Source organism: Nomascus leucogenys, chromosome 22a (assembly GCF_006542625.1).
Source record: "Nomascus leucogenys isolate Asia chromosome 22a, Asia_NLE_v1, whole genome shotgun sequence".
NCBI lineage: Eukaryota > Metazoa > Chordata > Mammalia > Primates > Hylobatidae > Nomascus > Nomascus leucogenys.
In genome coordinates, this window is record NC_044402.1 from 141,961,978 (window position 1) to 141,977,116 (window position 15,139).

General features: G+C 50.9%; 1 protein-coding gene across 2 annotated transcripts in view; it reads right to left on the reverse strand.

Annotated features, from left to right (window-relative positions):
* THAP4 (THAP domain containing 4) overlaps positions 1-15,139 on the reverse strand; it is a 50,988-nt gene that overhangs the window by 13,740 nt on the left and 22,109 nt on the right. For both annotated transcript variants that reach the window (XM_030803988.1, XM_003281969.1), the window contains 3 exons: positions 7,443-7,602; positions 4,319-4,428; positions 3,254-3,357 (listed from right to left, as the gene is read on the reverse strand). In XM_030803988.1, coding sequence (XP_030659848.1) covers positions 3,254-3,357; positions 4,319-4,428; positions 7,443-7,602 — 374 coding nt within the window. The remainder of the gene's footprint in view (positions 1-3,253; positions 3,358-4,318; positions 4,429-7,442; positions 7,603-15,139) is intronic.

Sequence of the window (15,139 nt, forward strand, 5' to 3'; positions counted from 1 at the left end):
AAATAGATAACCTCTGACAAATACGATCAAGAAAAAGAGAAAACACACGCAAAACATCAGTAAAAGAGAAGTGACACAGAACGGCAGATCAAGAGAAAACAGTATCTATTACTTCTTCCAAAAATTCTGAAAATCTCATGAAACGGACACTTTTCCAGGAGAACATGAGTTTGCAGATGGAGCCAAGTAAGAATGTGGAGAGATGAGCGTCATGGAACAAAGTAAAAGCACAGCTGAGGTCTGCGTCCCAGACACCTTCCCACGGAGGCCGACCAACTCCGACGGGGCCACCCTTCGCCAGATAACATTTGCAAAGGCTAAGAAGCTCCCAGCTAGCCTGTGAATAACTCCAGTACCAAAATGGACAATGATGTCTAAAAACAACATATCATGACAACTCAGGGTTATCCCCCAAAAACAACCATGATCCAACACTGATGAGCTATTAATATAATTTATTACAGCAGTCCCCAAACTTTTTGGTCCCAGAAACTGGTTTCATGGAAGACAATTTTTCCACAGCTGTGGGGGTGGGGGTGGGGGTGGGGGTGGTTTCGGGATGAAACTGTTCCATCTCAGATCATCAGGCATCAGATTCTCATTAGAAGCAAAACCTAGATCCCTCATACATGCAATTCACAGCAGGGTTCGTGCTCCTACGAGAATCTAATGCTGCCACCTGATGGACAGGAGGTGGAGCTCGGGAGGTCATGCCCACTCACCTGCTGGCCACTCACCTCCTGCAGTGAGGACTGGTTCTTAAGCTGCATTAACAGCTTCAAGAGGAAGACAAGGGGGAAAAACATAGACTCATCCCCAAAAGGTTATAAAAGCATTTGATGAAATTCAAAATTCATTTCTGAATACAATTCTTAGCATACTAGAAACTGAATCTTCTTAACCTGAAAAAGACTGCCTTCACGAAGATACGCAACTGCACTGGAAAAAAAAAGTAGAACAATTTTACCACTAAAAAAAGGCTACCCAGCTGGGCGCAGTGGCTCATGCCCAATCCCAACACTTTAGGAAGCTGAGGCGGGTGGGTCGCTTGAGATCAGGAATTCGAGATCAGCCTGGCCAACATGGTGAAACCCTGTTCTACTAAAAATACAAAAATTAGCTGGGTATGGTGGTGTGCGCCTGTAACCCCAGCTACTCGGGAGGCTGAGGCATGAAAATCGCTTGAATTCAGGAGGCAGAGGTTGCAGTGAGCCACGATCGCGCCACTGCATTCCAGCCTGGGCAACAGAGTGAGACTCTGTCTCAAAAAAAAAAAAAAAGCTACCTTCTTATCTACCAGTAAGTAATCTACAGTGAGCATCTTACAGGTGGTGACACACAGAACTATTTCCACTAGAGTCAGGGACAAGCATGCAACGAACATTCACGCCTGTTGTTCTATCTGTGCAGTGCCTAAGATCCTGGCTGTCTGAAAGTTACACAAGTGGCCCAGTTCAACACAGAGAAATCAGAAGTGTTCACACAATTATCAATAATCAATTTGAAGATTAAATGGAAAAAATCTATTTACAAGCAATAAAAATGATAAAGCACTTGAGTTTACCCTAATATGAAATGTACAAGACCTGTATAATTAAAACTATAAAGAAATAAAGCTTTTCTATATACTAAAATACACAAAACATGACCTAAAGTCACCGTAATACACTGCCACGCTGCTGTGTATTGCTACCCATGAAAATATGTCAATTCTCCCCAAATTCATTCATGTATTCAATGCAGTCTTGATGCACATTTTATAAGCCTTGAGATGTTTATTCAAAAGTTCATCTAGAAGAGGAAATGCTTAAGAATGAGTAAGAAAATTTGGAGAAAAAATGTGGGAAACATTCCCTTAGACATTAACATATAATATACAGCTGTGAGAGCTAAAAATGTGTTACTGGTAAGGAAGTGGACAAGCAGACGAAGAAAGACAAACAAGGCTGGGCACAGTGGCTCATGCCTGTAATCCCAGCACTTGGGAGGCTGAGGGAGGAGAATGGCGTGAACCCGGGAGGCGGAGCATGCAGTGAGCTGAGATCGCTCCACTGCACTCCATCCTGGGTGACAGAGTGAGACTCCGTCTCAAAAAAAAAAAAAAAAAAGACAATGACAGAATATTTTTATAATTTTGGAGTGGACAACAACTTCCTTAGCAAGAACTGAAATCCAGACATTGTAAAGGAAACAGCCCAGAGGCAACAACAGGAAAGCTGGGCACCTGTGGGGCGCAGCCCATCATGGACCAGGCTGCAGACCAGGGAAGTATGTGTCACAAATAAAGCAGACAAGAGATTAACCCACGGCATATAGAAAGCTCCTACAAATCCTTAAAAAAAAAGGACAATCTGGCCGGGCGCAGTTGTTCACACCTGTAATCCCAGCACTTTGGGAGGCTGAGGCGGGCGGATCACCTGAAGTCAGGAATTCAAGACCAGCCTGACCAACATGGAGAAACCCTGTCTCTACTAATAATACAAAATTAGCCAGGCGTGGTAGTGCATGCCTGTAAACCCAGCTACCCGGGAGGCCGAGGCAGGAGAATCACTTGAACCTGAGAGGTGGCGGTTGCGATGAGCCAAGATCCCACCATTGCATTCCAGCCTGGGCAACCGAGCGAAACTCCGCCTCAAAAAAGGACAACCCATAGAAAAACAGGCAAAGACTTTGAATATCAAGTGCACAGAATTAAGAAGCACAAACGGCCAATGAGCATGGGGAATGAGCCCTCCCGCTTCTAAGTTAGATTCAAAACAGGAGTGAGATTTCATCTTTTATTCTCAGATCTGAAAGGACCGAAATTCTGAAAATATACCATGCTGTTAAGGAGTGGGGAACCAGCTGCCCTCACGCAAGAGATAGTGGGAGGATAATCATGAAGAAATACAATCTAACAGTGTGTATCATATTTAAGATGTACCTGTCCTTTGATCCAGCAATTTAACTGGGAAAAATTTGTCAATAGATATGGATATATCTGCAAACGTGGACAACCCAAATGTAAAAGGATGTTTGTGACAAACAACAAACCTCGAAAAAACCACACCACCGACCAGCCAAGGAGCAGGCAATGAAATTAGGGAACATCCACCCTGGGATGGTCGGAGAAGGGAAAAGCATGAGACTGTGGGGACAGGCCTGTGAGACACAGTAGCAAGACACGCGCTGCCTCATGGAAGAGGAAGAGGCCCACCCCACAGACCGCTGCAAACACAAGACAGGAGCGTGCTGGGGGCAGGGCTGGGCTCACCTGCTCTACGTGGGGCTCCTTGGCAAAGGAGATCCTGGCGATGGAGTGGGATGCGATGCACAGCTCCTGCCCGTTCACCTCGCCCTCCTCCACTTCCACCACACCTGCAAGGGAAGGGCGGTCAAGCTCACATGGCAGCTGCTCGGCTCGCAGGGGGGCAGCCTTGACTCTCCTTGCCTGCAAGCCAGGACTCCACAGGAGGCCCCGGCTCTGCAGCTGTGGAGGCAACGACATTTCTCCTCCTCCCCACGTCACCCTGTGGGTGCAGAGGGAAAGACACAACTCTCCTCACGGCACAGGAAGGTGCTCTATGGAAGGCCACCCTCTCCAGACTGGGCCCCAGCCCTCCCACCTCCACCCACCAGTCAGCCTGCAGAACCACCCCCAGCACATGCAGTGGCAAGAGTCACCGGTGGGAATGGACGTCCAGAAGAAACACTGATCTAGAGTCACGCAGGCTGTTTTTTCTTTCTTTTTTTTGAGACAGAATCTCGCTCTGTTGCCCAGGCTAGAGTGCAGTGGTGCAGTCTTGGCTCACTGCAACCTCTGCCTCCCAGGTTCAAGTGATTCTCCTGCCTCAGCCTCCCAAGTGGCTGGGATTACAGGCATGCACCACCACACCCAGCTAATTTTTGTATTTTTAGTAGAGACCGGATTTCAGTATGTTGGCCAGGCTGGTCTTGAACTCCTGACCTCAAATGATCCGCCCACCTCGGCCTCCCAAAGTGCTGGGATTACAGGCGTGAGCCACTGTGCCCAACCTGTTTTCCAGCGATTCCTAATGAACACACATAGCGGATGGCCATTTCTACAGACGTGGCACTGGGTAAACAAGCCCTCATGGTCAGGGGGCTGCATGCACACAACTTGTGTGCAGGAGGCCCCTGCAGCTACACAGTCGGCCCCGCAGGCTCCCACGACCACTCTCAACACTCAGGGCCATCCCCACGGTCCCCACCAGCACGTGCCTCAGCAGGGTCGCACATGGGCATCCCTGCACCCTGCTTAGAATGCAAGCAGCGGCCTCCCACGGCCAGCACTCCCACCCCACAAGCCGGGCCTCACCTGTGTTCTGGGCGCTGACAAAGGCCACCTTGTTGGTGTCGGGCTTGAGGCGGATGAAGCCACACTCTCTGTGCATCGGCTTGCGCGTGTCCGGGTGGAAGGAGTTGAACCTGAACGGGAAGTTGGGGATGGGAAGCCCAGGCACTGGCCTCCAAGATGGCGTGGGCTGCGTGGATGCCAGGACTGTCCAGGCTGCCCTCCAGATGGCTGCTCCAGCCACGCCTGCACACCGTGCCTGCCCCCACCACCACCTTGCTCATTGTGGCTGTGTCTGTCTTACCTGCTGACCCTCCACTCCTGAAGACGGGCTGTTCCAGCCATGCCCACACAACTGCCTGCTTCCTCCACCACCTTGCTCATTTTGGCTGTGTCTGTCTTACCTGCTGACCCTCAGCTCCTGAAGACAGGATTGTTCTTAATCACCTCAGGGCATATCCTTGCCCTAGGCCCGTTAGCCCAGGCCTCACCCAGTGTCAGCCCTCAGCACTCCCTGGCAGTAAACCTCACCCTAACACAATCTTTCTCTTTTGAGCTATGTTCTCGTGTAAGAATCTAATCAATTCCTACGGTAAAAAACAGAACAGGTGCTGAGTTACGGTATGGTTTCTTATCACCCTTCATCATTAGTGCAAATTCTCAACAGTAAAAGACAGGTACCTGCATCGTGAACTGAGGGCACAAACCCACGGCTTAAAATCTAACTCACTGGCATGGTGACTCAAGGCTGTAATCCCAGCACTTCCAGGATACCAGTCAGGTAGATCTCTTGAGCCTAGGAATTCGAGACAGGGCTGGGCAACACAGACCCTGTTTCTACAAAAATAAAAACAAAAAAACCAAACCAAAAAAAAACAAAGCCTCATTTATCATTTCACCAACCTTATGAGTTTCTACAGGGAATCCATCTCTATGATTCTTAGAGATAAACTTTATTTATTTTTTTGCTCTGTCACCCAGGCTTGTCATGGTCTCAGCTCACTGCAACCTCCGCTTCTTGGGTTCAAGTGATTCTCCTGTCTCAGCCTCCTGAGTAGCTGGGATTACAGGTGCCCACCACCACACTTGGCTAATTTACTTATTTATTTATTTATTTTTTGAGACAGAGTTTCTCTCTTGTTGCGTGATCTTGGCTCACTGCAACCTCCACCTCCTGGGTTCAAGTGATTCTCCTGCCTCAGCCCTCCCGAGTAGCTGGGATTACAGGCATGCGCCCCCATGCCCAGCTAATTTTGTAATCTTAGTAGAGACCAGGTTTCTCCATGTTGGTCAGGCTGATCTTGAACTCCCAACCTCAGGTGATCCGCCTGCCTCAGCCTCTCAAAGTTCTGGGATTACAGGTGTGAGCCATCGCGCCTGGCGACGCACCCGGCTAATTTTTGTATTTTTGTATTTTTTTTTTAGTGGAGACACAATTTCACCACATTGGCCAGGCTGGTCTCGAACTCCTGACTTCTAGTGATCCGCCCGCCTTGGCCTCCCAAAGTGCTGGGATTACAGGCGTGAGCCACTGCACCCGGCCAAGACAAACTTATTTATTAAAAAAATTTTTTTAGGGTCTCACTGTGTTGCCCAGGCTGGTCTTGGACTCCTGGACTCAAGTGATCCACCCGCCTTGGCCTCCCAAAGTGCTGGGATTACAGGCACAAGACACTGCACTGGGCCAAGATAAACTTCTGCTGGGCTAGTGATGGTGCTACACCTTCTAGAATGGTACATGCTAACATAACCCTGACAAAGAAATACATTTACACCATATTCTAGGACACACACACAAACACACATACCATCACATTTACTGAAATATATTTTCCACTCTGGTTCATTTTTCTTCAAATGCTAGTCACAAAATTGACTTTCTGACCTTTTCGTGGGTTATAATCTATAGTTTAAAAAAGACTGCTTGGGTTCTGGGTTATTTTGTATTACCCAGAATTCTCAGCTTTTGGTTTATGTGCAGATATATTACTTTGATCTCATCCATTCAATCAGTAATAATATAAAAAGGTATGAGATATTTTTAAAAACAAGGAGATCTTCTAAAAGGGGATGGAGGGTCTCAGAGCTGGGGGTCCGAGAGCCAGGTGCCCAGCCCCGTTCTGAAACTGCTAGGCATTATACAAATAGTACCAAGTTGGTTTAATAAGATTCTTAACATACAGTTGTGTAATGGAGACTGAGGAAGGAAGAGTTTGCTTTTTATACTTTATTGTTTAAACTTTAAAAAAACTGTGTATTACTTCTATAATTAAAAAATAAAGATACTTCAACCACTCCCCATCCCTGGTGGCTCCCCTCTACTTCAGAGGCCCACACTGCTATCTCCCTAAAAGCAGGCAATTTCTCCAACTGTGGGGTGGAGGTGGTGGGAAGGGATACTGAGGGACCTCAAGGGGCTTTTGCTTTCTTGTATGGTAAGAATATGAGAACCACATACTAACAGCTTCCTTGTGACCCCAAATAGCTCAGGGGTATGTGTAAAATACAACCACGCACTATTATTTTCAGTAATACTGGGTGACTAATTTTTTTCTTTTTTTTTGAGACAAGTTCTCACTCTGTCACCCAGGCTGGAGTACAGTGTTATGATCACAGCTCACTGTAGCCTTGGCCCTCCCTGGGTTCAAGCAATCCTCCCACCTCAGTTTCTTGAGTAGCTGGGACTACAGGCATGTGTCGCCACACCTGGCTAAATATTTACTTTTCAGGAGAGACAAGGTCTCACTATGTTGCCCAGGCTGGTCTTCAATTCCCAAGCTCAAGCAATCCTCCTGACTCGGCCTCCAATGTGCTGGGATTACAGGTATGAGTTACCGCACTGGCCAGAGTGATTCATTTTGATACATAAATTAAGTACATGCATTTGTTTTTATGTTTGGATTAACAAGCCTGTAATTTGGTGGTCAGCTTAATATCTCCAAAACTATGACAGAACCAGAAAGTATCATTTTTACCAACTCTGTGTCTCAGTTGCACATTCGGGCAAGAGGACACCTTTCTGAAATAGATGGACAAGTTCCTTTTACATCTTCCTGCTTGGCCTTTGTCTTTGATCAGTCTGGAATTATTTTCAGAGACCTAGGCGGCCCACGAGTCAAGCAGGGTGGGGTGGAGGGAGACAACTTACGAGAAGTTCAGCATGGGCTGGCCCACGTGGGAGATGTGAACCTCCTCCAGGTACTGGAAGGGCTGCAGTGTGGGGTAGGTCCCGGCTCCAGGTGGGTCCGACAGCCAGGTGCCCAGCATCCAGGACAGTGGTTCCACCACTGGGTTCATCTTGGGGGGCTCTGAGGACAAAAGAATGAGACTGTCAGTGGCCTCCCTCCAACAACGCCTTGCTGAGCTTTAAGCAGGATGCACATTCCATATCAATGCTTGCTTCTGGTGGCCACAGCTAATCCTGGGGGACCTGTCAAGAGGGGGAGAAAATGGTCAAGCAACTGTAAATGTCATACTGAGAGATCCAGCCTCAGAAGCCTCTGCAGTTCCCGCAGAAAAAAGAGATCCAAGAGGGGCCAGGCGGGGCGCAAGCAAAGCCAGAGGCCTCATGTCCTACAGCAAGGCAGAAAGCAGCTCACATGGGAGGCATGGTGCCCTGGCATGAAGAGTGTGTGAAGGAGACAAAGAGCACGAGGGAGAAAATGAAAAGGGGATGCAGGGTCTCAGAGCAGGTAGAGCGTGAGGAGCCCAGGGGTAGGCGGGGTTTAAACAGGAAGTAAGATCCCGCTTCCCCGAGGAGGGGCTGGGGCTTCACAGCAGCCTGTGTAGTGGCCAGGAGACCCCTTTAGGAGGTCTCCTGTGGGGGTTCAGTCTCTCATCCCACTAAGCGTGAAGGATGACGCCACAGGCCTGGAACTGAGGTGGGGGTGCAGTGACAGGACAGCAGGGAGGTGCGGCTGGGTTGGCTGTTCTGCTGGGCGAACTCAAAGGGACCCCTGCTTCCTGCCTCGCTCAGCAAGGACTGGGTGCTCCCGAGCGGCTTTTCAGGATTCACTCACATGACCCTCGCCCTGGCTGGATGCACAGGCCCTGCTCTTACTCATTTTCTAAGGGAGACCTGTGCGGGGACCACAGCAAAGCCCCACTGCGTGCCACCCACCAAGGGCGCTGGAAGAGAAGGACTGATCCCCAGAGGCAATCCCAAAGACCTGCTTCCCAGGCCTGCTTATCCCTCAAGTCTCAGTGCTTCAATTGACAGAACGGACACTGACACCCAGGAGCAGCAGCAGGGAGAGAAGCAGCTCTGTGGCCGCACGAGCCTCATCTACGGAGCCCACAGATGCCCAAGCACAGAGACTGGCCTGCGCATCAGGACTGACCCCTGGTGTCTCCTCCAGGCCTGCACAAGCAGAAGACGGCTGATGGGGACAGGATCAGGACTGATCCCGGTGTCTCCTCCAGGCCTGCACAAGCAGAAGACGGCTGACGGGGACAGGATCAGGACCGACCCCCGGTGTCTCCTCCAGGCCTGCACAAGCAGAAGACGGCTGACGGGGACAGGATCAGGACCGATCCCGGTGTCTCCTCCAGGCCTGCACAAGCAGAAGACGGCTGATGGGGACAGGATCAGGACTGACCGCCGCCCCCCCCCCCCCCGTTTCCTCCAGGCCCATGCAAGCAGAAGACAGACTGACGGGGACAGGAGTTTTTGGAACCATCGCAGCTTCTGAACTATAAGTTCCAGGCAGTCTGGGAAAAGATCTGGGGAAAGGAAAGCAAAGGCTCTGGGGGTGGAGGAGACCACGTCCAAGAACAGCTTGGCACTGAGGAGGGCCGCACACGTGGCCTGGCCCAGTGGCCAAGCCCTGGGGCCCAGAGTGAGAACCGCGGGTGGAGAGCAGGTGATGAGCACTCCGCCTGCTGGCTGCACAGGGCAAACGTAGGTGCCCTGGGGCAGGAGGGTGGGAGAGTCCGTCCCTTTTCCAGACTGGCCTGTGGTCTTTCAGTATTTCCTTTTTTGTTTTTTTTAAATGATGATTTAAAAATTTTTTTTTATCAGTATTTCCTCCTCAAACTCCCTGTGAAAAGTAGGAAGGTGAGGATGGGAATATTTGGATTTTAATAAAACTTTCCTAATTAGACAATAAGAGAATTTTTAAATCAAGATTTTCATTGCAATCTTTCATGGAAATAAGGAATAGAAGCTTCTGAATCCAATGTGTGACAGCCTCTGGAACTAGGCTTGTGATCTATCATTCTTTCATCATTCAACGTGCTGGACACTCTTCCAGGGAGAAGCTAACGGGACAGTCATACATCCCTACGGAGCATAATCCTAGCGAGGGCAGACAATACACAAGAAATGAGTGAGTGATGCACAACTGAATGTACATTAGGAGATGAGGCAGAATGGGAGTTGGGGCTATTGGGGCACTGTGAAAACCTACCCAAAAATGACAAGGACACCCTCCCTGAGAAGTGTGCACAGACCAGGCAGGGGATCAGGGTCCCTGCAGCTACCCTGGAGAAGAGCAGACCAGTTGGAAGTGCCAGAGACGGAGGTCCTGGGTGCGCAGGCCTGGCCTTGCTGGGGAGGAACAGGAGGCCAGTGTGGCCGGGGGAAAGAGATCCTCGCCCCTCGGAAGGGCCATGTCTTTGAGCAGACAGAAGCCCTCGAGAAGGCTGAGTGGAAGGGACGAGGTCTCTGACCGCAACCACAGGAAGCCAGGGAGGGCAATGGCAAAAACTCTGGTGGCAGAGGAGGGTGGCCTGGGCCAGGTGGCTGTAGTGGAGGCAATGGAAAGGACCTAGATTCTGGATCTATCAGAGCCACCCAGATGTGCTGATGGTCTGGATGTGAAACACGTAAGAGAAAACGGTAATGGAGGTTTCTGGCCTGAGCAACTGAGAAGACAAGTTACCATCAATGGAGAAAAGGAAGAATGAGAGAAGAACCTTGGGAGGTGTGAAACGTGCTGATTTTCTAACAGCAAAACTCAGTTACCTGGGATAGCCCAAGTCCCAAGATGGGCTAAAGAAACACCATAATTTCTCAGACAGCCAGTTATAGCCTTGGAGACCTTTCGGTTTGGTAGACTTTATCTAGCTCAGCACTGAAAAGAAAGAGGCTTTGGGCAGGGCGCAGTGGCTCACTGAACCTGTAATTGCAGCACTTTGGGATGCCGAGACAGGCAGATCACCTCAGGTCAGGAGTTTGAGACCAGCGTGGCCAACATGGTGAAACCCTGTCTCTATTAAAAATACAAAAATTAGCCGGGCGTGGTGGCGCACGCCTGTAATCCCAGCTACTCGGGAGGCTGAGGTACAAGAATTTCTTGAACCCGGAGGAGGAGGTTGCAGTGAACCGAGATTGTGCCACTGCTCTCCAACCTGGGCGACAGAGACTTTTTCTCAAAAAAAAAAAAAAAGAAAGAAAGGCTTTGCAAATCTCAGGTTTTTGAGCCAGCTCTCTGGCCTGTGCGGAGCACACCCCACAGCGACTGCCACGGGGCTCTGGCTCTCCTGGGACCGGGTGGACCCACTTCCACTGTCGAGTGCAGCCTGCATGGGAGCTGAAACCTGCGGCAAGCGGCACCCTGGGCGCTGGGGAGCAGCGATCCAGAGTCCAGGTTCTGAGCTGCTGCACCAGGGCCGCGATCTCCACCCCTCACGCCCGAGTCCCCGGCAAGGCCACCACCGGCGCCTGGATCCCGAGGGCCCCGAGGAAGAGGCTAAGGGGCCTGGCGGCGCCCCCCAGGGTCCCAGTGAACAGGTGCGCCAGGGCCGTGGCGCCGGGCACGGCCTTCACAGTCCCCACGGGGCAGGACAGCCCCGGGCTGGGGTGAGGGGCGCGCGCCGCAAGTCCTGCCTCTGCTCCGGGGCGGCCCCCTCCAGCCTCCGCCGGCCCCGCCCCGGAAGCGCAGCCCCGCCTCAGGCGCCGCAGCTCCGCCCTCTCTTGCGCCCGCGGGACCGGGTGGGCCGCGCTCGCCCCCTAGCGCCAGGGTCACGCCACCGCGCCCTGTTTGGGGAGCGGCGGAGAGTCAGGGCGGCGCTGGGCGGCTGGGGCGCGCTCACTGGCTGCCACCTCACCTAGCAGGCGTCACAGGGCTCACTCAAGACCTCCAGCAAGAGCACAGGCGGGAGCCTCGCCAGCCCCTCCACAGACCACAGCGACCGCGCCCCACGGCCCGCGAGCCCCCGCCCTCCCCACTCCTGCTTCCCCGGCCACGGGGTCTTCTCCCGGCCCCTCATCTACTTGGCAGGCGCCTCTCACCGGCACCCTCTGCCTCCCCCTGGTCTTTCCCTCCCACCACCCACCGTGGAGTCCTCTCCGGGAGGCCCTGTCCTCCATCCAGCGCTCCTCAGAGGGGACCGGAGGAGGCGCTCCTTAAATGGGGGAGAAAGACGGACAGAGCCAGGGACAGCGAGAGACGGGACGGGGACAGAGACAGACAGACACAGACAGAGACAGAGAGAGACAGGGCCAGAGAGACACGGCGATGGGGCCAGAGACAGACACAGAAAGGGATCTTACTCTTTCTTCCCTTAAAACCAGAGTCTCTGGGGGTCTCCGAGGGGGACCCTCAGGTAAGTAACAATATGATCACCTTCCCTCCCACGAATTAAAATAATAATAATAATAACGAAAAAACCTTTTCCCTGAACTTGATTTTGAGGGAAAATAGGTCACAGATAACAACCCACAGCCACCAAAACACACATACGGATGCTGTGAGAAGTGGTAGGTCAGTGCCTCGCTGGAGGACAGGAGGGGCCTCTGCGAGCTGGGGCAGTGGCCCCTGAGGAGAAGCCTCATGGTCTGGCCTGGCTCAGAGGCCTGGGGCGGAGTGGGGAGCCCTGGAGGCTCTTCTGGCCCCCGCTCTGCCACAGGGAGCTCCTGCAAACAGCAGGCTCAGGGCACCCCACGCGTCCGCCCAGGACACCCCAGGTGTTTGCCCAGGTGCTGAAGGGCCAGGCTGGCCTCCATGCAGGGCTACCCACCACCTGCCATCGAGAAGTAATGCGCCACTCCGAAAGAAAGGGGTGCTGCCGGCCGGGCGCAGTGGCTCACACCTATAATCCCAGCACTTTGGGAGGCCAAGGTGGGTAGATCATCTGAGGTCAGGAGTTCGAGACCGGCCTGGCCAACATGGTGAAATCCCATCTCTACTAAAAATATAAAAAACTAGTGGGGCGTGGTGGCGGGTGCCTGTAGTCCCAGCTACTAGGGAGGCTAAGGCAGGAGAATCACTTGAACACCGGAGGCAGAGGTTGCGGTGAGCCGAGATCGCGCCACTGCACTCCAGCCTGGGTGACAGGGTGAGACTCTGTCTCAAAAAAAAAAAAAAAAAAAAAAAAAAAAGAAAGAAAAAGGCGTGCTGCCCCTGAAGACCTTCTGCTTCTCCAGCAATGGACTAATGGACTATAAGACACTGCCTGAGTTCAGAGATGGACAAAAGGTGACAAGACACCAAGTGTGAACAAGAGCAATAAAACAAACTGCAAAATGTTGATGGGGCAAAGGTGAAACTAAGAGAAAGGGTCTTGCTCTGTCACCCAGGCTGGAGTGCAGTGGCATGAATACAGTTCACTGCAGCCTTGACCACTGGGGCTCAAGTGATTCTCCTGCCTCAGCCTCCCGAGTAGTTGAATGAAGCTGCTCCATGAAGAAAGACCACTAACTAAACATGTAAGAACTCAGGAGAGAAACGGCAAGGAAAGAGAAGGTGAAATGTGACCTGGCAGAAGTCGAGAAAGTAAAAGAAAAAAAATCCAGCCACCACCCAAACGAAGTGGAGATTGGAAGGAGCGCAGGGAGAAACAAACAGCGGAACACAGAGGACAGAGATGAGTCAAAAAAAAGAGATAAAAGATAGAAAAACGGAAACAAAGTTAGAAGGACGGGAACGCCTGGCACACTGCTGATGGGGATGTGAACTAGCACAGCCTAGTGAAGGCTGTCTGGCATGTGCTTGAGAGGTTAAGCGTAGAGCGGTGGCCCAGGACTGCCACTCCTGGAGACACGTGTACCCAGCAGAAATGACACACCTGTCCCCACAAGATGCTGCCCATGAATGTTTACAGCAGCACCATTCCCAACAGCCCCAAGGTGGAAACAACACAGATGTCCGTCAACCAATGAGTAAACAAACTGCAGTATATCCAGACAATGAAATGTTATTTGGCCATAAAAATGAAGTACTAATACAAGCTGCAATTCAGATGACCCTTGATAACACACCATGTGAAAGCAATCAGGCTCAAAAGAGCACATACTCTGCAATTCCATTTCTGTGAAAGGTGCAGAACCCACACATCTACAGAGACAGAACGTGGGTTAGTGTTTCTCCACAGCCGTGCTCTGTGGCAGAAGATGCTAGTCACACGTAGAAGGCACATGAGGAGGGAAGGTGAGTGGCAAGGATGCTATGGCTGGCCACAGCGATCCTTCCAGATCGCAGGCGCATGAGCTGGTTCACTGACACGTGCAGTGAGTGCAAGCTACAAACTGGATTCCGAAAACTCAGTCCAAAAAGTCTTCAAATAATTCCATAATCTTATATTATCGGTGGTTGCCTGTTGAAATAATTTTTAGATAATATCAGGTTAAATAAAATATATTATTAAAATCGATTTCACTTGTTTCTTTTTACCTTTTTAATGTGGCTATTAGAAAATATTAAACTACGTAAGAGACTCACTCTCTAGACCTTTTCGACAGTGCGGGGGGCAGGGAGCTTTGTTTCTATGTCTTCTTCCTGAGGATATTACCAGCAGCTGGATGTCATCAGGAGACAACAGGGAAATGATGTGGAAAAAAACCTCCGTAAACACTGAATGTACTAAGCCAAAAAAAAAAAGCGGTTATAGACACAACAAAAAAAAACTGGTTATAGGTGGTAGATGCCGGGTCGTACAGGCATGACACTCAACTCACAGGACCCTTGAAGGGGCAGAACCCCCGGCTGGTCTTGTCCCTGAGAGCTGACACCGCAGAGGCTTACAAATGTAGTAGTAGTAGAAGATTTCATTTTAAAAACTGGGCCAGTCGCAGTGGCTCACACCTGTAATCCCAGCACTTTGGGAGGCCGAGGAGGGCGGATCGCCTGAGCTCAGGTGTTTGAGACCAGCCCAGGCAACACAGCAAAACCGTCTCTACCAGAACTACAAAAAATTGGCTGGGCGTGGTAGCACGTGCCTGTTGTCCCAGCTACTCAGGAGGCTGAGGTGGGAGGATCACTTGGGCCTGGGAGGCAGAGGTCGCAATGAGCCAAGATGACATCACTGCAATCCAACCTGCGTGACAGAGCGAGACCCTGTCTCAGAAACAAAACAAAAACAAACCAAAAAAAAAAAAAAACTAAAACACAACAAGCATAATATAAAATAAGATGACAGAACCAAGACTAAAAATGCTTGAACTTACATATTAAAAAGCTTTTCAGGGCCAGGCATGATGGCTCATACCTATAATCCCAAAACTTTGAGAGACCAAGGTGGGTGGACTGCTTGAGTCCAGAAATTTGAGACCAGCCTGGGCAACATAGTGAAACCCCATCTCTACTAGGAATACAAAAAAATTAGCCAGGCATGGTGGTGCGTGTCTGTAGTCCCCGCTACTTGGCAGGGTAGGTGGGGAGAATCACTTGCGCCCAGGAGGTTGAGGCTGCAGTGAGCCAAGATCGCGCCACTGCACTCCAGTATGGGCAACTGGAGAGACACCCTGCCTTGGGGGGAAAAAAAAAAGGGCTTTTCAGATTGGACCACAAAGCAAGACCCTCACCTCTTTTGCTGTAAATGAGAGATGCACCTAAAATAAAGCAATTCAGAGAGACATTCCAGAAAGCTGGGCAATAAGCAATAAGGAAGCAGGCTTCCCAATCT